Source organism: Empidonax traillii, unplaced genomic scaffold, assembly GCF_003031625.1.
Source record: "Empidonax traillii isolate 1590-97213 ecotype Southwest subspecies unplaced genomic scaffold, ASM303162v1 scaffold804:size347002, whole genome shotgun sequence".
Lineage (NCBI taxonomy): Eukaryota > Metazoa > Chordata > Aves > Passeriformes > Tyrannidae > Empidonax > Empidonax traillii.
The window spans coordinates 117,757-138,881 of NW_020955997.1; the positions used below are offsets into that span (position 1 = coordinate 117,757).

General features: G+C 49.0%; 1 protein-coding gene across 2 annotated transcripts; it reads right to left on the minus strand.

The window, feature by feature from the left end:
* Positions 1-562: 562 nt before the first annotated feature.
* PPP4R3B (protein phosphatase 4 regulatory subunit 3B) lies at positions 563-19,543 on the minus strand. Of its 2 annotated transcripts, none has more exons than XM_027901678.1 (16): positions 19,177-19,543; positions 17,837-17,892; positions 12,611-12,709; positions 11,346-11,966; positions 8,885-8,962; positions 8,563-8,679; positions 7,815-7,931; positions 7,302-7,433; positions 6,783-6,885; positions 5,764-5,805; positions 5,339-5,497; positions 4,862-5,031; positions 3,834-3,973; positions 3,465-3,649; positions 2,860-2,975; positions 563-2,252 (listed from the first exon to the last, which is right to left on the minus strand). In XM_027901678.1, exons 1-16 carry the CDS (start codon positions 19,316-19,318, stop codon positions 2,157-2,159), a joined length of 2,373 nt encoding a protein of 790 aa, XP_027757479.1. In that variant the 5' UTR covers positions 19,319-19,543; the 3' UTR covers positions 563-2,156. The 2 variants fall into 2 exon arrangements, with proteins under 2 accessions (XP_027757479.1, XP_027757478.1); XM_027901677.1 differs by having other exon boundaries at positions 2,860-3,053.
* Between the last annotated feature and the right edge of the window lie 1,582 nt (positions 19,544-21,125).

Consider the following 21,125-nt stretch of genomic DNA (forward strand, 5'->3'; position numbering starts at 1 on the left):
CACCACGTTCTTGGTGTTGCTGCACAAAATTCTCCTGTGGGTCTGTCTGTGAAGCTCCTGCCGGGGCTGCAGCGAGGCCTGGGGGCGAGAGCAGGGCCAGGACTGAGCTCCCCTGGATCCCTGGGCTGGGGGGCTGTTCCAGAGGATCAGGACACGCAGGTCCCTCCAGGGGTGCAGGTGAAGGCACATCCAGGGCAGCTGCTCCGTGGCCGGGGAGTTGCTGTGGAAGTTCATCTTCCATGGGGAAGCAGAGCTGGAGGCAGGTGCTGATGGGGATGCTGCAGCTCCTTTCCAAGCAAACTCTTCCTCAGATTGGAGCTGTTCCATCCCCCAGGTGGGAACAAGGAGTCCCCTCTGGGGGGGCTGGAGCCCCCAGGGGCAGCCCCGCTGTCCCCACGTCCATCCAGTGCTCAGGCATCAGAGCTGCTCTCACCTTCCCTCCGGGATCCCAGCTGGGGCTGGAGAGGCACTTTGGGAACTGCAAGGACAACCCATCTTAGACAGTGCCCTGAAATGGCCACAGGTCACTCACCACGTGCAACAAACCAAACCAAAGCAGCCGTTATGGAATTACAGGGTCACATTTTAATTCCTGAATTTTACAGTTCAGCATTAATATCACCACATGTATACAAATGGTGTAAAACAAGTACAGTGGTATCTTTAATACAAAATAAACTTCTGTTTTATGGAAAAAAACTATACTTCATATCTACACAGACAGCCCATCTTTTTCCAAACAAGAGCTAAAATTAAAACTAACTACAAAAAAAAAAAAAAATAATCTCCAAAACAGAGAAACTGCTTCAGTTTAAACTATTCCAGGAGAAATGGACCCATAACACGTATTACAAGAGTGACCTATGTGGTGGATTGCAGTTGGTTCCATCCTTTAACACTTGGGAAGTTTCCTCTCGCTCTGTCATGATCTCGGATCACAATGGGCAAACTAACATTGAAATATTTACAGTTCTCGTGCTGCTCTGGAAAATAAACCCTGGACTGTTTGCCTCCCCCAACTGCCCTCTTCCTGTCACCCACGTGGAATGTGCTTTTGTTTGTGAAAAAAGCAGCTCTTGTCCCACCCAGGTTCAGGTGCTGCTTGTCCATCCCGTCCCAGATCCCGGTGTTGTCCTGGCAGTAATTCCAGCTTGGTCCAAACTGACCTGGGTGCTGACCTGCTGCTTTAATTCCTCCCGAGGAGAAGCCTGTGAGTGTTTCCCACTGCCAGCTTGATCCTGCAGGGTGAACTGCCGAGCACAAGGGCCGCTCCAGCTGAGGCAGCTCTGGGAGCGCAGCTGGAATTCGGGATCTCACCCACCTCGGAGCCAACGGCTCTGGGCTGTGCCATGGACAGCACCAAGCAGCTCCTGCAGACACTCCAAAAGCTTTTGCTCCTTGGCTTTGATCTTACTGCTGTTACCTCACCCCAAACACCAAGCCAAGCCTTCCATTTTGGATCCAGCTTCGTTCTCTCCCCCGGGGAAATGCAGATCAAACCTCCCCTGAACTGCTCTACCAACTCCCCACGCGCTGCAACTGCAGCCTCCCTCCCTCACACCATGAGAAACGGGATTTAGTTGGTAAGAAATGGTCCCAAAACGTGGATTGTTCTTATGCAAATAGAGTTAGTTTTCCCTTAAAATTGTTTTTAAAAGAGGCATTGCTAAAAGAACACAACTGACAGCACCATTACAAAATTAAGATTACTGGGTTCAAAATTTAAGCTCGACTTTTATTTTTTTTCCTAGTTCTGTTAAACACTGGGGAAACCCTGCAATATATTTTAAAAAAAGTATTACCATACCTTTCCCTCCCCCTGCCCTCCCGACACCTGAGACTTTCCTTGCTGAGAAGCCATCATCCAGGTTCTGAGAATACTAACCCACTTTTTTTTTTTTTTCATTTTTCATTTTTTTGACAGCCTGAATGGCAGACTCCTTACTTTCTAGAAAGACATTAAGTTCCTTGGAAGCTTTGTGTTTACAGAACTAACCCTTTCTAGTTGATACACCGAGTTTCTCTTGCTACTCCTTGTATTATCTTAGTTACTCATGGGAGAAAGCTTTCTGAATCGGACTCTTTTTAGCTCTTGAAACAGTTGCAGCATTTGAAACCCCGTAGGAAAAGTTCTTATTCCAAAGTTTTGGTTTCTTTTATGAACCCAGACGAGGTCTTTTCCTTGGAGATGTCTCCTCCTCTTCATCATCATCTTCATCATCAGGATAATCCACTAGGCCAACTAGACTTCCCTGCCAGGTAGAGAAAGGGAAAAAGGAAATTCTCACCTTGAAAAAACACCGAGGAAAGTGCAATTTTAGGAGCAGCCCCAGCCCACGTGTCAGGACAGCCCAGGGTGCAGCAGCGGGTTTGCCGGTCTGGAGAGCGGTGCTGATGCTGCAAAAAGCACTGCAGCCCCCTCCCTCCTCCGGCTCTGGCCCTACAACTGCTTACGAGTCCCTTCTGCAGCTCCCAGCTGGATGGGCACAAATCCACTGCGCTCCCTGAGATCCCTCTGGCTGCTCAGCCTCGGGGTGGGCAATCCAATTCCTGCCCCACAGAGGGGTCATCCCTGCCTTGGGCTGCTAAAAACCACCCCACAGCTGCCTGGCAGGGGAGCACTAACCGTCCCCAAAACCCCAATGTCCCCTGTCCATCACACACGGAGCAGCGACCGGGCAGGGAACAAGCTGAGGAAGGGCAGCAGTGAGAGTGAGAGGAAAATGTGGGACGAGATGTGGCACCAGAGACCAACGGGCTCCAGTCCCACCCAGCCCCTCCCTGACCCTTCCCCACCCCTCAGGGCTTCACTGGGGGTGACTCTGAGCCCCCCCAGGCACTCCCGTGCCACTGTCCCACCTTGGGCGCCGTCACCGCCGGGGCCAGGGCCGTGCTCTTGGAGGAGGAGCCGTTGGAGCTCGCCGGGGACGTCTGAGCTGCCACCGATTTACTGTTGGCACCGTTGGCTGCGCTGGCTGAGTGGGAAAAAGTGAATTTGAATCCCCCAGCTGAAGTCCTTTTTGGAAGATTCTCTTTGTCTTCGCTCTCCTTAGCTGAGGGACAAACATGGCCACACTTAGGAACAGCTGCACACAGGAGCACCATCTGCATCACAGCACGAGCGCGGGGCAAGAGCCGACGGGTTTTTGGTTGTCCTTTATCTCCAAACGGACAGTTCCCCATCTGGCCTCACCCAGGGCCCTCAGCAGCGAACCGAGGGCAGGGGGACACGGCTCCCTCAGAGCACACAAGCACAGTCTTGCCTTTGAGTGCCACTTACTCTACATGCGTGCCCAGAGCAGTTTAACTCGTTATTTTAATCCTAAACTGGCTTGCAAAGACACGCTCAGATCTCCTGACTGACTTACACAGAACAGCCTCAGTGCTGCTCGTGGGACAGAGCACAATCCACGGATCCGCCACGGAGCCCTTCCAGAGCCAACAAGCTCAAGCAGAGTAAATACCTTTTTTAGTCTCCATAAATTTTTCATAGCTATCTGGGAAATCATCCTCCTGCTTCGATTTCTCAACCGGAGGGACAACAGCTTCTCCTTCTTCCTCCTCATCTTCATTGAACCACATCTCCTCGTCCTCCTCCAAGGCCCGGGCGTCCCTGCGGAACCTGTTGCTGCGCAGGATGGAGGGGACGCTGCAAGAGACACAGCACAGGGGCTGCAGCTCTGCTGCTGTGCCACACCCCACAGCAGCAGTGGCTTCCACACTTCCACAGGGAGTTCCCCTCCATTCCCAGCTCTGCCCCACCCCACCTGACAGCGACCCAGACCGAGTGCCAGCTCCCCCGACAGACCCCGAGCACACCAAGCAGGGCCCACCTGCTCAGCTTCTGGTTCTGTCGGTCTTTTTCTTGCTCATACTTGGTCTTCAGTCCCTTGAAGGTCTGAACGTATTCAATAGATTCAAGTGCATTGTAGAAGTTTTCAACTATGTGTGCAATAAGGGACTTGATGTCTTCCTGCAGGAGAACAAGACAGGCTGTCAGTCTCATGGTCACAGCCAGCAGCTCAGAGAGCTTTTGAGTTTAGTTTGGAAAGGAATTGTTTCCTTGCCCAGAACCAAAATATTATTGTACAATACTGTGCAAACGTGAAGTGTTCAGATTTATCTTTAATAAAAGACCTGGGATCTAGAAATAATTTAGACTTTCCCACAGACCCAGACAATACTCAGCAGTGTGCCAGTGCAATCTGTGGCATTCCCATGAACCAGGATGTTCTATCTGGGATAGCTGTGCCCTGCTCTCCCACTACTCTGTAACTACAGCAGCTCCCACGGGACAAGGCACCTCTAACAAGTCTGTCACCATATCAAATCCTAACGTTCCCAATTCTCGCTGGAAAAGACAGCAGCTGCAATACCCTGTGAGTAAAAACTGCCCTTCCCTTTCCCAGAGCACACATTCCCTGAAAAGCCTCCCACACCTCGAGGCTCTCCCAGGCAGGGGCTCAGGAGCTGCTCCAGGTCCCTGTTTCCCAAGGAGCCGGGTGCTCCTGCCTGTCCTGCCTGTCCTGCCCACACACACGGTGTTCCCACAAACACATTCAAAGCTGCCACCGGCCCGGGAAACACTTGGGTAGGATGTAAAGGACAATGATCCTTCCAGTCTGTAGCCAAATCAGTCTCACTGAGAGCCACCAATACCCAGATTTAGTCCCCTACAACCCCTTTCCCTTCATTCCTCAGTGCCAGGTTTGGCCCAGAAATCACCCACGGGAGCCCTGGCGGGGCCGAGCCCCACGACAGTCAGACACCCCTGCGGTGGGGCAGGTTATGGGTCACGGATTTGCACATCTATCTACAGGGGGGATCTGGGGCACGAGGGAAGGGCTGCAGCAGGACTCACCACCCTGATGAACTCGAAGAGCTCGATGACGGCAGAGTTGAGCAGGTTGTAGCGGGTGCCGTTGTCCAGCAGCGCGTTAATGACGGGCTCAAAGAGGTTCCCCTTGGTGATGTAGCGGTTGTAGAACTCGTCCTTCAGCCCGATGATCCTCCTCATGAAGCGCAGAGCACCTGCACGAGCACAGCAATGCCAGGCCTTACCAACCCCGGCCAGGCCTGCTGTCCCCCCGAGGAACCCCCAAACCAACACAGGAGCAGCAGCTGCTGACAGCGCACCTTCCTCTGTCCTTCTCTCACTTCCCTGGCTGTTTGGAAGGCATCAGGGACCACTGATCTCTGTCTAAAGCCCAGCAGCAATTACTCAACAGCAGTCAGCAGCAGATAGGGAATTACCACGAATTTTAAGTGCCCCCTGGCACTGGAACACCTTCCAGCGCCCACAGAGCTTGAAGAAGGAAAGCAAGAGCTCCATACTCACACAAGGCCAGAAAGGTGTGTTTGGAATTCATCAGGACCAGGACTCTTCTCAGCAAATCTTTGTTCATAATGTAGTTCTTGATGTGATATGTGTGATGCTCCACACAGAAAGTAAGCAGCTCCAGAATTAAGGCAAGGAGTTGTGCCGTTTGATAATTATCTGTGGGAGAAAGAGCCGCTTAAATTATACCACGATAAAGCTGGCACCAAATCCTCACCAAACCCAGCTGCTACTGCTGTTCCTGACACATTTTTAATGGATTTTGGTTTTAGTGCTTTGCTTCCAATTGTCTCAAGTGAAGCAAAGCACCCAGATCTATTTCAATAAAATGTGTTACAAGAAATAAACCCAACTTTCATTTTTAATAAAATACCATACACAGCAAACAAGACAACTTCCAAAACTCAGTGTCAATTAAAACTTACCAGGACAAACTGTATTACTCTTAGTGGATCCAACTACTGCATCTGACCAAGAGAAAACAGAAACAAACATCAGAAAAGGGTTTGCAAAGCGCTGTCGGCATTTCAAAGATGGGGATAAACAATCAGTTCTACAGAGGGTCAGACTCTTCAGAGACAGAAATCAACGTGCAACAAGGATGCAGCCAGGGGAGATTTAATTTACATTAAATAATATTTAATTTACATTACCAAGTTTCCAACCCAGAGAGGTGAAAATATGTAACCTAATACTTGGAATATTATCCCTACACAGAATACAGTGCCTAGTTTAAATTCTCCAAATAATACACTCAGTACTACAACAGATGTTTTACCAGGTTTATTACTGTATAAAATGCCAAAACATTTATTTTTTTTTTTTGACTCAATATGAGAAGATGGGTAAGATGAAACAGATGTTTTTAGCAGATACATATTGGTTTGATTTAATCTCTTGGAAGAGTGTTCATGAAGTCCAAGTCAAGAGGCTTCCCAGAGTCAGCATCAGGAGATGTTACATTTCTGTTTGTGAAGCACCAGAGGCAAACTAACGAGTGCTATTTGCATACAACAGAGATTGCCAGTTCTGTCACTGGTACCAGGAAGAGTTCAAGAGACCAGATGAAGGAGCTCCAAGCTGCCCTGCTCTGAGTCACAAAACCGCAGCAGTTTTGTAAACTTTTACACAGAGGTCCCCAAAACCTACACACGCTTCCTGCTTTGCGACAAACACGTTTAAAAACTGTACTGGTCACATCAGAATGCTGTTAACAGCCGTGTATCAGCAGGGAAGTTCATCTCTCACAGAGCCATCACGGAGCTGCACCAGCAGAGCCGCCAGCAAGGGCTGCAAAGCGCTGCCCACAGAACCCCGTCCCTGGGCAGCTGCAGCTTTGCACCGCTGCATTCCCAGCCGGGAGCAGCACTGCACTCACTCCCAACCACCACAGGTCCTAAGGGGGCAGAGGTGGCCCTGAAAGCCCTGGCAAGGCAGTAGGTACCTTTTTCCCCTCTGTCCTGGGCCGTGTTGGCGAGCAGCGGCGCCGTCAGCACGTGCATGCAATGGTTGTAGAAGAAATTGAGGAACTCGCTCTTCTCTGTTTTCTGAAACAAAAATCACCTCATTAAATGCTGCCACGTGGACACAAGCTTTTAAATAAGAAAGGACAGTTAACAAGAGAGACAGCCCAAAAAGAATTCCACGGACTCCTCCGGGTCTGCCTGGATATTACCAGTCGGGCCTGCAGCTCAAGGAACACCGTGCTTTTCATTTTGGGACACCTAACCAAGGAAACTGCCACCAAAAAATCCCCACCATGCAAAGACAGGTTGAAAATACATCAATAACTCAGAATGCTGGACACAATTTGTTTAAAGGATACCTGTGCAGTGCCCCAAAAACACATGTTCAATTATCAAAAGCTAAGGGAAATTGCAGGTTGTTGTTTAGCTCGTTAAAATTCACCGTCAGCCCAAAGAGAGGGAATACAGGTTTGAAGGCAGAGCCCGTGTTTGCTCACATTGGCTGTGGCCAGCATGTTCTCGGGGTCGATGAGGGTCCTCAGCAGTCCCATGAGCTGCACAGCTCCCCCCAGCTCCGGGTCCGTGTCACAGATCATCTGCTCGATGACCACGTTGATGAGGAGGATGTCCTGCACACAGACCCCACACAAACAATCACACACACGTCCAGGAGGGCAAAGGAACTCCCTGATGTCTGTTGGTTTTCACAAGACAAATTTCAGTGACACCGGGGAATGGAGATACGTTTGGATACAGAGATTCTGCCAAGCACAACCCTCCCTACCCACAGTCCCTGTCAGTCCCACTGACCATCTTAGAGCTGTGACCTCAGGGAACACCAACGTGCTCAGAAATGTTTGTATTTTAAATCTACTTTGTCCTTCATTTCTAATATCTACATTTTTGGGTTAAACCTCTCCAGAATTCGGGATACTCTTGTTTTGCTGGTCTGTTCTTTCCCCATTTGCTCTAAAACTGATATATTCAAAGTCTGAACCACTCTCACTTACATCATCGCTCTGCTGGGCCTCTTGCATTACAAATTCTCGGACCATGGATGGGCTAAATTCTACCAGATAAGAAAATATATCTGTAGCAGCAGATCTAACTTGCAGATCGTCCATTCCCTAATAGGAAAAAAAAAAAAAAAAAAAAAAAGAAAGTTAATTATTTAGAACAAATTAAGATTGGTGTTTATTACCAAGTAAAGCTGCAAAGAAGAGGGACTGGGAAGTTTTGAGAATGTTACACTGCAAAAGTTTCTGTGAGAAACACAGTAAGAGGGTTACAGAAAAACAACAATAAACCAGCAAAATGAACTGCAATGGTCAGGCAGCAACAGCTGCTGCAACCAAAGGAGTGAAAAAAATTTATTTTTTCCCACTGCTGATCAGGAGAGATTAATCTGCTAATGACAGGATTACGTGATCTTTCGGGCAGGAACCAGCTCACAGTTCAAGATTATCTAAAAATACTTCTTTGGCCCTGTCCCAACAACAACCACAACAACAACAATTGAGTTGCCTCAGGAAAAAGAAAGCCTCTTTCAATCTTTAGAGCCCCTGTCACAAGGACTGCACTGATCAGACTTGTCTGCCACGCAGAGTAGAAATGGTCAGAGCACCCGGGCCAGAGCCTTTGGAGTCCCAATGTCCCCATGAGCACAGCAGAGCTGGCCCAGCACACTGACACAGCTGCTCAGCACACCCCAAACCTGCTTCAATGGCTGATTAAAACCAACCCCAGGAGTTCACTTACCATGACAATTTCGAGAGCGGGAAGAATTCCCAACTTGGCCAAAGTTTTGAAGAAGGCGTCTCTGTTCTGAGGCTGTAACGTCTGGGAGAAGGCGCAGAACTCCTTGAAAAAGTTCACCTGTGGCACAGGGAAAATGCAATTACAGCGGTGATTGAGTCTGAAACTCCCCTGGAAGGAGGAAACTGTTCCAATTTGTAGCAGAGTGTGCGTGCTGGGTGATTCTCCAGAAACCCCTCAGTGCCCCAACCAGCAGAGCACTTTCACTGTTTCTGTTTCACGGCTGCAATTTGAGGCCTGAGGAACCCCCCGAGCTCGGACTCACCAGTTCACACCGTTTGTCATCATCTGTAGCTTCATCTGTTAACTGTGCAAAAACTTCGGACAGAAACTTCTCGTCTTCCTGCGGAACACACAAAAGGAGCACAGCTTAGAGAGCCTCTGAAGAAAGGCAAAGCTGCCACCTTTGTCACCCCATTGCTTAAGACTCGAGAGGTATCAGAAAACCAGGGTGACACCACCATCTCATCTCTCCAGTGTTTGGGCACTTCCTGCCCTCTCCGGCCTGTGACTTCCCTGCACTTCTGCACGTGGAATATCGTGTTGGCATCCCCTCCAATCAGATGTTTGTTACCTTTAAAAGCCAATATAAATCCGAAAGCAAACAGGACCACACTATGGCATTACAGAATGAGGCACCCCTGTACTGACCCAACTGTGTGAACTTCTGCACTGATCCAACAGGAACAGAAGAGCCATCACCACAGTGAAGGTACACAGACCTGACACTGCAGAACACGCAGGTGCTCACCCCTCTGTTTGGCCTCGTGCTGCCACTAAAATCTCTGTGCTTTATTAGGCTGACTAAATACACAGTTGTTACAGTCCCAGCAGTGCAGCCAAAGGCTCACAGGTTTTTTTTAAGATGTGAGGAAAGAAGTGCTTTACAAACACACGATACTCGGACCCAACATCCCAGACAGTGCAACGTACACAGACTTGGGGGTTTATTTCAAGCTTTGCAGGCTTGAACAGCTTCATTTAGCCTGTTAAAAACCAAACCCACACCATATCAAGAGCAGGTATGCCAGAAAATCTCCTCTCCACATCCCCTGACCACAGAGGGATCTCTTGCTTCCCCAAGGCTGCTCCAGAGTAATCCCCACGTCCTGAAGCCCAGGCTGGCTCCGGGTTTGTCTCCCTGCCATCCCCAGCAGCGCTGGGATCCGGTGCTCCGTGGCACGTAGGAAGGAGCTTTACTGTGGCCAACACAATCTGCTCCTCAGCCAGGGAGCTTTGCCAGGGGATTTGGGGTAACAGGAGTCCAACGCGCTCGCCAAACCCAAAGGAGCTTTAGGGCTCTGGTGCCACAACAAGGAGCTGATTGACACCAGAGGGCTGGGACAGCAGCCCTGAGCTCCACACCACCAGGGAACTCCCCTCAGGAACAGCCCTTCCGTGTGTGCTTCTCTTCTCGGCTGCAATTCTCAAGGATCAACATTGTTTGTAAATCATCACCCATCACCCATCTCATTTACAAGCTTTAAAACAAGCAGGCAAACCTATGTGCCACATATTCTGATGGCAAAGAGCGGGGACAGAGTCAGCAAAGAACCGTCAGGGGATTTCAGAACTTCCTGCAAAGAGCACTAGAGGGAACAGCAAACCACAGCACAATTAAATACCCAGCACCATAAAGCCTCAATGAAAAATAAATTTACAGACTTAAGAACCTCTAAGTGGAAAGGACTGTGGCCTCAGGAGAACAATGCTGAATTTATTTTTAGTTTTAGAAAACATATGCAAAAGAATTTAAAGGGAAATCTGTATTTAACACAAAGTCGTTAATTTTGCAAGGGGGAATTAATTTTTGGTTTCTTTCTGCTATTCAGCCACAAAGAAGAAAGCAGAAAGAAGCCAGAAAGCTTACTCATGCAATTCTGTGCAATTATTCAGTTTGGATTCTTTTTCCAGTCCTCTGTTGAACTCTTTACCATATTCCATATGGATGTTACTTCTCCAGAGCCCCTCTCTTCCCAGAGTTCCCACTCTTCCCAATGCTCCCTGTTCCACAGAGGCTCTCCACACCCCACCCAGGAGCTCTGTGATCTGTTCCACACAAATGGACCGTTTTGGGATGTGGATCCAGAACAGAATAAAGCCACTTTGGTGCCCTTTAGTTTGCACAACATGAACTGAGAACACCCAAAGGCCACCAAGCTCCCACACAGCTCTTGCTCTGAGGCTCCTGCCACGGTCCAGCTCCACCAGCCCATCCACGCAGGACAGTTTTGACCATGACATCTAAGTTATTTACTAATTATTCCTTCTGGATATCAGTATGAAAAATCCCCAGCAACTAAACCCTTGATTTTTATGGCAACACAAACATTTGAAATTAGTACCATGAGGTAACACCAGCACAACAGGGACGGTTCTGAGCACGCTCTTCGGAATCCCAGATCCAGAGTTTGTTACAAACACAGTACAAATGTCCCTCATAACACACCACCAACATTTGTTCCCTAAACACCTCCACAAAAACAGCTCCAAAGGTCTCTGCTGCTCGGGAATCAAGAAGAAAAATCTTTCACCGTTTACAACCCATTAAAAAAAATACTACTTTACTCACCTGAAATCCGCCTTTTTAAGACACAAAGGCAAAGGCATCAAAAAGAAAGGGAGGCGTTCCCAACACCATGCACACGGAAGTGTGTGTGATCAACTGTAATCCACTGGAAACTACAACTACAGGTATCCACACACCATCTATCCAGACCACTTACCTGCAACATACTGACAATCTCAACTTTGTTGAAGAAAATAAAGGAAGTGAGGGTAGAAAGAAAATTCTCTTCAAAAACAGACGGCGTCGGCAAGATGATGTCCTGAATGTACTGTACCCTGTAAGTCTGGTGGATTTTTTGCCTGAGTTCAGAGTCTGTGATAGGAATAACCTCCTTAAATTTGGCCGTTTTGGTCAAGAACTCCCTGTGGCGCTTGGGCTGCGCCAGGGAAGGGTCGTACTCCAGGCAGCCCACCACATCCATGATGCACTCGTCAGAGAACATCACCTCGAACAGAGTCGCTTTGTTGAGGAACAAAATGCCCCGGATGATCTCGTACAAGTGGTGCAAGCCCTCCGTGTTCTCCAGGTTCTCGCACACTTGGAAGAGCTGCAGCAGTTTTTTGATGTAGCCCTCGTTCTCCAGGGCCAGGGCCAGCTTCTCCCTGCGGATGGGCGAGGAGAGCACAGAGGTAACTAGGTCAGCGATCTCTTCAAGTTTGTTGAGTTCACAGCTGGGGAGGTCGATCAAGGGACTGGTTTCAGGCATCTCCTCGATGTGCTCCTCTTCTGACTCAATAAGGTCCTGTGTGACTTCCACCGAGGGATCCTTGCCCTGAACCTGAGGACAGAGCGCACACAGTGACTGTCTCATCCCAAGTGACACACCAGGGTAACCAGGAACTGAAACAACAGCACATCTCCACTGCCTGCTTTGGCCCAGGGAAGCTGCCAGGGAAGGTGAGCTCTGCCTTTCTTTAGTTAAAGCTTCACACTCCGCCTTTCCCAAGTCTGGGAAGGTAATGGTAGTTCCCATGTGAAAGCTGGGAGTTTTAGCCCCTTTTTTTTTTGAGTCTTTGGTCTGACAGTTTGGGTTCTGCCACCTCTTTGGCTGTCCCTGGCACATCCAGCTCCTCATTCCTTGCAGCACATCTGCAGTTCCCCTGCACTCCAACAAGCCCAACTGGGACAAGGACAACCAGAATCTAGCATTTTGGCAGCCCCTTTTTTAATAAAAACAATCCCCCCAACCTCCCCAGAACACCCAACACCTCAGTGTCACCATACATATTGGTTTTCCACAAGCCTGACACTCAATCACTGCTGGTGCTCTAAGAGGGGGTAACTTCAGACCTTACACAGATAATAACAAAGAATATTTGCTTATTTTACAAGAAGGTTTAAAAAGGGATGCACAAATACATCAAAAGTCACAGAAGACATGAAAGCATCTGGAAGAAACAGAAGGTGTAAGGTGAACTGTACCTGGCAGATTTTTTCCCATATTTCATCACAGCCTGCTTTTTCTTGAAAACTCAGTGCTAAATCATAGTTCTCTGCTTCTGACCAAACAATAAGGGTGTCCTGTTTAAGGTAAAACAAGAAAATAATTATTTCTGACACAGGTCTGCACTGCATATTAACCTCTAATCCCTTACAGCCAATGTCCACAGAAAAAACAGCTTTAATTAAAGTTACACTTGTCAATTAAAAAAATATGACACTAAAATATTAAATCACCTGTTCTGCCATAAGGAACATCAACTTAAACCTCCAAAAGAACAACTGAAGTGTTTCCATATTTAGTAAAGCTGAGACAAACCCCCTAAGATTTCAGTTTCCTCCTCAGAAAGGGCTTCGGGCAGCCCCATCACCGACAGAAACAGTGCCTGATGTTCACATATTCTGAATTAAAAGCCATGCAGGTTGGATAATATAACCCTCGTGAGTTCTCACTAATGTTACCAGCATCTTGCCACTTGCTGCCATTTGAGCAAGGATTTGTAACTCTGTCACTGCTGTCTCCACCAATTCCACCTGTGCACTTGTACAGGAGCTGTGGAAGTTTCGCTGGGATTTCTGAAGAGACTGAAAAGTTTTTGTAAGAGGTTTTCTCGGGACACTTGCTGCTGTACTGTGAGGAGGGCAGGTCTGTGCCCTGACATTTAAACACAGAGCTGTTGTGGTTTAACCCCAGATAACAAGTACCACACAGCTGTTCCCTCAATTCCCCCAAACCAGGGGGATGGGAAGGAGAAATGGAAAGGGTGAGAGCCACAGGTTGGCACAGGAACAGTTTAATCCAGGTAATAAAGTAAAATATAATGAATTATTCTACTAACAGCAGCAACAGAAAGGAAGCTCAAGAGAGGAATAAAAGCCAAGACAGACAAGTGGTGCACAGCACAGTTGCTCAGCCCCCTGAATGATGCCCAGCCTGGCCCTGTCCCCGAGCAGGGATCAGCCCCTCCCAGCCAACCTCCCAGATTATCCACTGCCCATGTTGTCCAACTGTTTGGAATATTCCCTTGGCCACTTCAGCTGTCCTGGCCATGCTCCCCCCCAGCTCCTCACCTGCAGGGCATGGGAACTCCACAGTCCTTGATTTAGGGAAAGCTCCACTCAGCAACAACCAAAACATCCTGTTATCAGTGTTATTCTCACCCTAAATACAAACCACAGCATCCACCAGAGGAAGAAAATTATCCCAGCTGAAACCAGGACAGCAGTTCACCAGCCTGCAGCAAACTCACCTCAGGTAACAGTGTCCAAACTGAACAGCCCTCTGCTAACCCTGCCCTGCACTGCATGGGCTTCAGCAAAACAGTTCAACTTGCAACCAAGTCTGTGGACTTCCTGAACTGTTACCAAAGTGGTTTTTAAATACTTGCTTAATGGTCAGGGAGGTAATTCACTTCCCACATTTGCAATGTTCAATATTCACCACACAACCCAGCAAGGCTTGTTACGTCCTCCCCTTATGCATCACTTTCACTGGAAACAAGACATTCAGAGTGGTATCCAAGCCTAGCAAGGAAATCCAAAGAAACACCTGAAGGACAGGAAATGATAAGCTCATTGATTACTGTCTGTAAGGTGCTCATTATACCAATAGATCAGCTCCCTCTCCCAAACAGAGTCACAGGCCACGCTAAAACCAACACCATTCGCTCAAACTCCATTTTTTGCTTTCTTATCAATTTTTATGCATTTCTTTGAAGAAATGAAGTTTTCCCATTCTGGAAAGAACCGTGCTGGGTGCACTCTGGTGTTAGTGCTGCTCAGGAGAGCTGTTTATTTGTACTGCAGTGTCCTTGTTGCACTGGCACTCCTATCTATCTCCCAAACATCAGCAAGAGCCTCCCTGCTTTTGGGCCCACTCACGTGCACAGCGGGAACAGCTCCTTACAGCTGGCAGGGCTCTCACTCCCAGCTGTCCCCCCTCATCCCCAGCTCAGGGACAGCTGCATCTCTCTTTGCTGGGGGCCATTTCAGAGGCAACACTTGAACTGGGCTTCAAGGAAAAAACATTGTCAACTGCAGGCACTGAGAAGCCTGATCAGCTCCCTGATCCGGTTCTCTTCCAGAGATTAATCCAAAAAATAAGAATTATTAAGTACAGTTTTACAGCTGGTAAAAAAATTCAAAACGTGAACTGTGTATCTTGAAACATTCTGTGAAACTGCTGATGCCCTGACACTCAAATCATCGCACTTGCAGGTAGGCTGAGACTCAGAGGTGCTCCACTGAACAAAGGACACACATTCAGCAGCTCTATTCATAGCCCAGGATGATTCGAGGAAGAGAATTAATGCGGTACCTTAAAATGACTCTGTGCACCCAGAGGGACTGCAGGCAAAAATTGGTGAGAATTCTCGAGTTGCTGAATGGTGCTCCTTACAATCTGTGCTGCCCACACAAAGCACGAGTTATATAAGCTTTTCCAAAAATATTTCAGGAAGACTGAAGGATGGTTTCATCAGAAAATAATGGTCCAAAGCCAATATAAAGTGATCTGGCACACACTTCCTGCACGACCTCAGACAACCCCCGAGGAGCACAGGGATACTGTGCTGGGAATTTTACATATCCATAGGGCTGCTCTGTCCACCAGCAACAGCAACGCTCCTCAGATCACTCAACCACCAGAGGAACTAAAAAAAAATACTAATTCTGAACAAAAATTTCAGCTCAGAGTAGCTCAAGCCCCTCTTCAGTGCTGGTTTGCACAGTGTCTGCTGCTCCCCCTCTGCTCGTTCCTGCTCTGGCCCCTCACACTGCACGGGGACTCAGACGGAGGAACATGCTGATAAAAATTAATCCAGCGAGAAGGCGTTTCCAACTCCCTCAGTTCCCCCATCTGACCTGCCACACAGTGCTGGAATACAGCGAAAGAGGAGCGAAGAAGCCCTCTGGCAAGTGCTTTAACAGCCCCCCTGCCAATCTGTTAAATCCCAGCCTCAAGGAACCAGGATTTTGCCTCCAGCAAACGGCTCTGCTGTCACACGAGTGATGGCAACTCTGGGCAAAAGATGGGATTTGCACACATTTTCATCTCCGAGCTGAACACAAGCAGAGCACACCTAAAGCACAGTTAAGATCAGAGGCAGCATTCCCAGCAAGGATTTCTGCAGCAGTTTCAGCTCTTGTGCCAGTCCTGCCAGGGAACAGTAACCTGGAGCAGAGGGTGACACAACGAATGGGTGTGGCAACAACTTTTAAAACTGCTCCTGCGAGAGGCTCCAGAAGACATCTGCCCCTGCCCCTCGGCCAGCGGGGGGTGTCCAGCAGAGCAAGGTAGCTCCCAAAGTCCAGGGGGATCCAGAGCTCTGCAGGCTCTGTGTGCTCTGCTTCCAGGTAACCAGAGATTATTTCAGTGTGCTGAGCGTGTCCCACCCCAGCCCTGCTTCCCTTGGGAGAGCAGTGGTGGTGACTGTGCCCAGCACCGGGGCTGAGCTAACCCTGCAGGAAGGGCAGAACCACGAGCACAGGGGGAGCAGGCAGGGGACAGCCCATAGTTACAGCATCACCTGGCACGATTTCACATCTCCTGTATTGGAAATCACAGACTGATGCCCTGCACCCCAAAATCAGTTGGCTCCCTTTTCCCACAGAACACTGCTACACAAATCACAGCCTAAGGGTTAACTCTCCTCCAGGTCCATTCAAGGCATTTACACGAAGACAGATGTGTAGGCAGGGCATGTTTCCCTTCTACCAGGAAACATCAACTTGGCTCTGGAAGTCATCAATCATTATCCCTCTTAAAAAAAGCAAACCCAAATTTCTTCAAAAGAGTGAACAGTGAAACAAACCCGTTCTGCCGCCAGGACACAAAAGCATTAGAATCAAGAACAAAAGCCAAGCAAAATAAACCTCAGCTTGAGTTTCTCTAAACTATGACCTACCTTTCCCACATGAAAAATGACAACCAAAGCTGCTTAAGTCACTTGAAACTTCGCTACCAATTAAGAAAGAAAAGCTTTCAACTGCTCAGTTGTATGAAGTTTCAGGAAACGGGGTGCAAAAGGAAGCACTTTAAATTCTACAGGAACACAATCTGCATTTGCATTTCGATGTGTATTGGCTTCCTGTAGTAAACAGGAAGCAGTGCAAGGCTCCGCAGAGCTGCACAAAGCCCATCCTCCTTCCTGAGCGTGGCCCACCCAGGGAAAGCCTGGGGATGTCACCCACCTGCCTAAACCCACCCAGAAACCACAGCACACAGATCCTTCTGGAAAGGTTGGCCCAGGACTCCAACTCCCTGCTAACCCACGATCCAGAGACAACAAAGTTTCTGTCTCAAATTCTCACACTGTCACTAAAATTAAATCCTGGAAGATGTGTCTCTTCAGCCTCAGGGAAAACGGAATTACTGTTTCCTAGAGCTGAAACACTTCTGGGTACCACAGCGATGGAGAACAGGAGCAAACACTGAACAAAAGCAACAGAGAATCTACTGCAGAACAAAGGAAGAGACAGAAAAAAAATCCAGAAAACCCATGAGAACAATGTAGGCAGAGACACCAAAAATTAAAGCTGAAAAAGGGAAACCAATAAACGTGATAAAAGCAGTAGAGATTCAGTAAGCTGATTTTTCCAGCAGATTAACCAAAAATGCCCTATTAACACAGCTCCCAGCTGCTTTACTGCCTTGCTGTGCTGCAGGTTTTCCCCAAGGAAAGGGAACCATGCAGGTAAAGTCTCACCCTGTCTCGTAGCCTTCCCAAGGACAGCACGAGTTTCCGGGGCTTCAAATAAAAACTGCACAGCAACCACAGTGAATGAAGTCCCACAAATTCCTTTAGGTTACTCCAGCAAAGAAAAGAAGCAAATAAATACGCTCTAACAGAGCTGGCCAAAGTTTTGCCTTCCTAACGCAGCAATCATTTCAGACAGCTCGGAGTGGGAGACAAAAGTTACACATGCATGTTTCCAACTATTTTTCCTGTAATGAGTCCAATATTTATCCAACTTGCATGCATTATCTTCAAAGCCTGAGGTCTAACACGTTTTCTTAAGACACACATTTTAATTTCTAGAATTTGAAGCGTTATAGCCCCTCCAGGCTCCTAGGGAAGTTTTTCACCTCTGTAAAAAGCACCATCAACAATTCCGTGTCATCCTGTTTTCCTGGAAAACACAGTTACTTCCAGCACAAAACAATTCCTCGGCAATCAGAAAAAACAAAGCCTAGCAAATAATACTTGCCTGCTGTTTTTGATATGCAGTATTTGGATTTATCTTCGATTCTAACAGTAGTGAACCTGAAAAAAGGTACGAAGAGAAGAGACATTTACTGAGTTCAGCAAATCAAACATCTCCGCTCCTCTCACACCACTGCCCATGTGCCAGCCAACACAGGCTCAACTTAATCCAAATCTTACAGAAAATCCGGGAGAACCGCCTTCTTTAAATATCACTACCTAAAATAAGCTGGGTAAGGCAAAACTCGACAGAAATATCCATGTTAAAACGCAGTTTTCTCTTGTAATTCAGTCTAAAATTCTCTGCAGCACTCTCTTCTCCCAAAACCTGGTGCAAGAGCCAGCTTGTTTCAAGGCCATTTCCGGAACCTACACAGATTTGCAGCAGGTAAGGTGCTGCCCAGCACAAAAATGTTTTGGCCCACGGAAGCCACGTGGGCCCTTCGCTTTTATTCCCTTCAGCTGCCCTTCAGAAGTGAATCATTCAGATACTGCGAGCGGGGACTTTATCTTGTGTATGCAAGTAGTGTATGTCTCCTGGCAACAGCTCCAGAGCAATTTCTCCCAGTCTTAGGTGGTTTATTTAGCACATTAGCACCTGTCGGCTGATGGAGTGGGGAGCACGTACCTCCCCACTCCAAAAAAGCCCCTTAAGGTGACTTGAAAGTGCAATAAAACACGAGGAACGCCACACGACTCGAGTACAATGAGGGAATTCCTGAGAGGGGAAAAAAAGAGCAAGAAACAAACAACTTATTACAGCAGTAAAAAGGGGAGGGAAGGGAAAAAAGGCACTTCCAAAGCAAAGAAAATCGTTCTGAAAGTGAACAAAATGTCGCCACACTTAACAACACCGGCTCTGTTCAGGTGGAGGAGCTGCAGCTGGTTGGGGTAACTGCGTGGGGCCGAGCCAGGGCAGGGCTGGGTGGGATTTTAGGGAAAGTTTTGCCTCCCGAGCGTGGGGAGCACCGGTCAGGCGCCCCAGGGCAGCGGGCACCAACAAGGCTGAGGCACATGGTGGGACCGGCGGGGTGTCCTGATCGGGGCCGGGAGCTGCTGATCCCGAGGGGCCCTTCCAAAATAGAGTATTCTGGGATTCCAGGACTCTGTGGACTGGTGGGGGGAAAAGGTCTTGGGCCACGGTGGCAAACACTGCTGCGGCTCGTGGGGGGGAAGGAAACTCCACCCGGAGCCGCAAGGTAAGGGCAGGGAAGGGGGCAGTGATAGTATAATAACAATAATGCTGGTCGGGGTGCCCGAGGGAGGCCCTACGAGCCGGGGGGGATGCCAGCCGCGGCTGGGGGGCGAGGGGAAGGGCCTGGGCAGCCCCGGCCACGCTCTCACCGTCCGACTCGGCGCGCACCAGCAGCGACATCCCCTTCAGCCGCTCCACGTAGCTGGAGGAGACGTGCCCGGTGCCCCTGTCGTCCCATTGCCGATCCTCGTTGAGCGTGTAGACCTTCACCCGCCGGCGGGTGTCCGACATGGTGCGGCCCCGGGCCCGCTCCGCCTCGGCGGGGGCGATGGGGCGAGGGCGGCGGGGAGCAAGCGGGGCAGCCGGGCCGCTCAGGGGCAGCGCGGGGCCTGCACCGCGCCGCTGTCCATGGCGGGTCGGCGCCGCCGCGCCCCGGCCCGGGCCTCGCTGGCGCCGCTCCGCCTCGGCAGCTACCACAGCGCCGCCGCCATCTTGTAACCCGACTCGGGCCGCCTTTCTCTTCCTCCCCGCCCGGCCACGGGCTCCCCTCGCAGGGGCTACGGCGGCCGCTCGCTGCCGCCGCGCCGCCGAGGGACGGCGGCCACGGCCAGGGGAGGGACGGCGGCTGGGGCGGGACGGGACGGGACGGGGAGGAGCCCGCGCTCGCTCCTCACACTCCGGGCGGCGCCGGGCGGGAGCGCGGAGGCGGGGACAAAATGGCGGCCGCCTCAGCCACAGGGGAGCGCGGGCCTTGGGACACCCGCGGTCTCTGAAGGGGGAATACTTCACGTGTCCCCCCACAACAGACTTAAAAAGATATATTATTTTAGCGTCTGTCTAAAAGCTGGTGCCGCCGCTGGCGAAGCACACGCCTCTTCCCCGTCACGCCACGGAAAGTGCCACCCGCAACCGTGACACGATGATGGGTGAGCTTCACAGCCCGGCCACGATAAATTTAAACGGCGCACGAAACACAAACATTGAGTTTCGCTTTTAGGAAAAAAAAATTACATTAAAAAAGTGGTCCCTTGTATCAAAAAACAGCAGAAAGGCTATTCAGTGGACTCTCCTTACAGAAACAGCCACACTGTAACATACATTCTGTAGATGCTTTGTACAGATCCTCAGAAAGCTCAAAAGCTAAACTGAAGTTGAAGCTGTGGCCCGAGAGAAACATGCTTAATTATCCCCTGTAAACACTGTACAATTTAAGACAAACCACTCGCCAGGCATCGTGGTGTCGGTAAATCTTAGTTTTACACACTAAACACCAGCTACACATCTCCTCTGTGCTACGGGTAAAAAAGAAATTGCATGTCGGTGTTTGCGTGGGAATAGGGAAAAAGGACACAAGTGATGCAAGAAGTCAAGCTGTGTGAAACAGTGGGGACTCGGGGGAGGAGGAGAAGCTTAAAAGTGTCTCAGAACCAATTTTTTGAGGCTCTAAATGGGAGATGGCAGGGTAAGTGCTCCCGAGGCCAGGGTGTGCCTCACTCCCAGACAAAGCCAGACTTTCCTGGCTCTTGCCTCATGGTGAAAGCAGTTACACCGGTATAGCTCTTATTTACAAGACTGGCATGTCTCTGGTGTAAGTTCAATCTCGTTCCAGAGGAAGGGAAAGAAAAAGAATCACAACAGAATATGCCACTCTAAGAAACTGTGTACAGCTTTTCCATACCTTCAAGAAACATTCTTTAGGCAGATTTAGAAAACTTGTATCTATGCAATATTTAAGTCTCAGCTTTGGCTGACCTTCATTGTAACAGGCCCCTAAGATTTACCATGAATTTTCTTTGCAGAAGATGGCAGCTGTAGGACACTCCTCTGAGAAAACTATCATCACACTTAAATTTAGCTGTATATGAACATCACTTAGGATATTTTCATCATTATGGATAAATAAGTCTGTAACCATACAAAAGACCACGTTACACCAGTAATTTCACCAACAATGATTTGAGAGTCACGTCAAGCAGTTTACAGTGGGGTTCCACTCTTCCCCTCTATGCATCAGTGCCTTTTTCGTATTATAGACCGATCCTCTCAAGGTTTTACACAATGGGCGTATTTCTGCCTTAGTGAAAGCTCCATTAAAAGG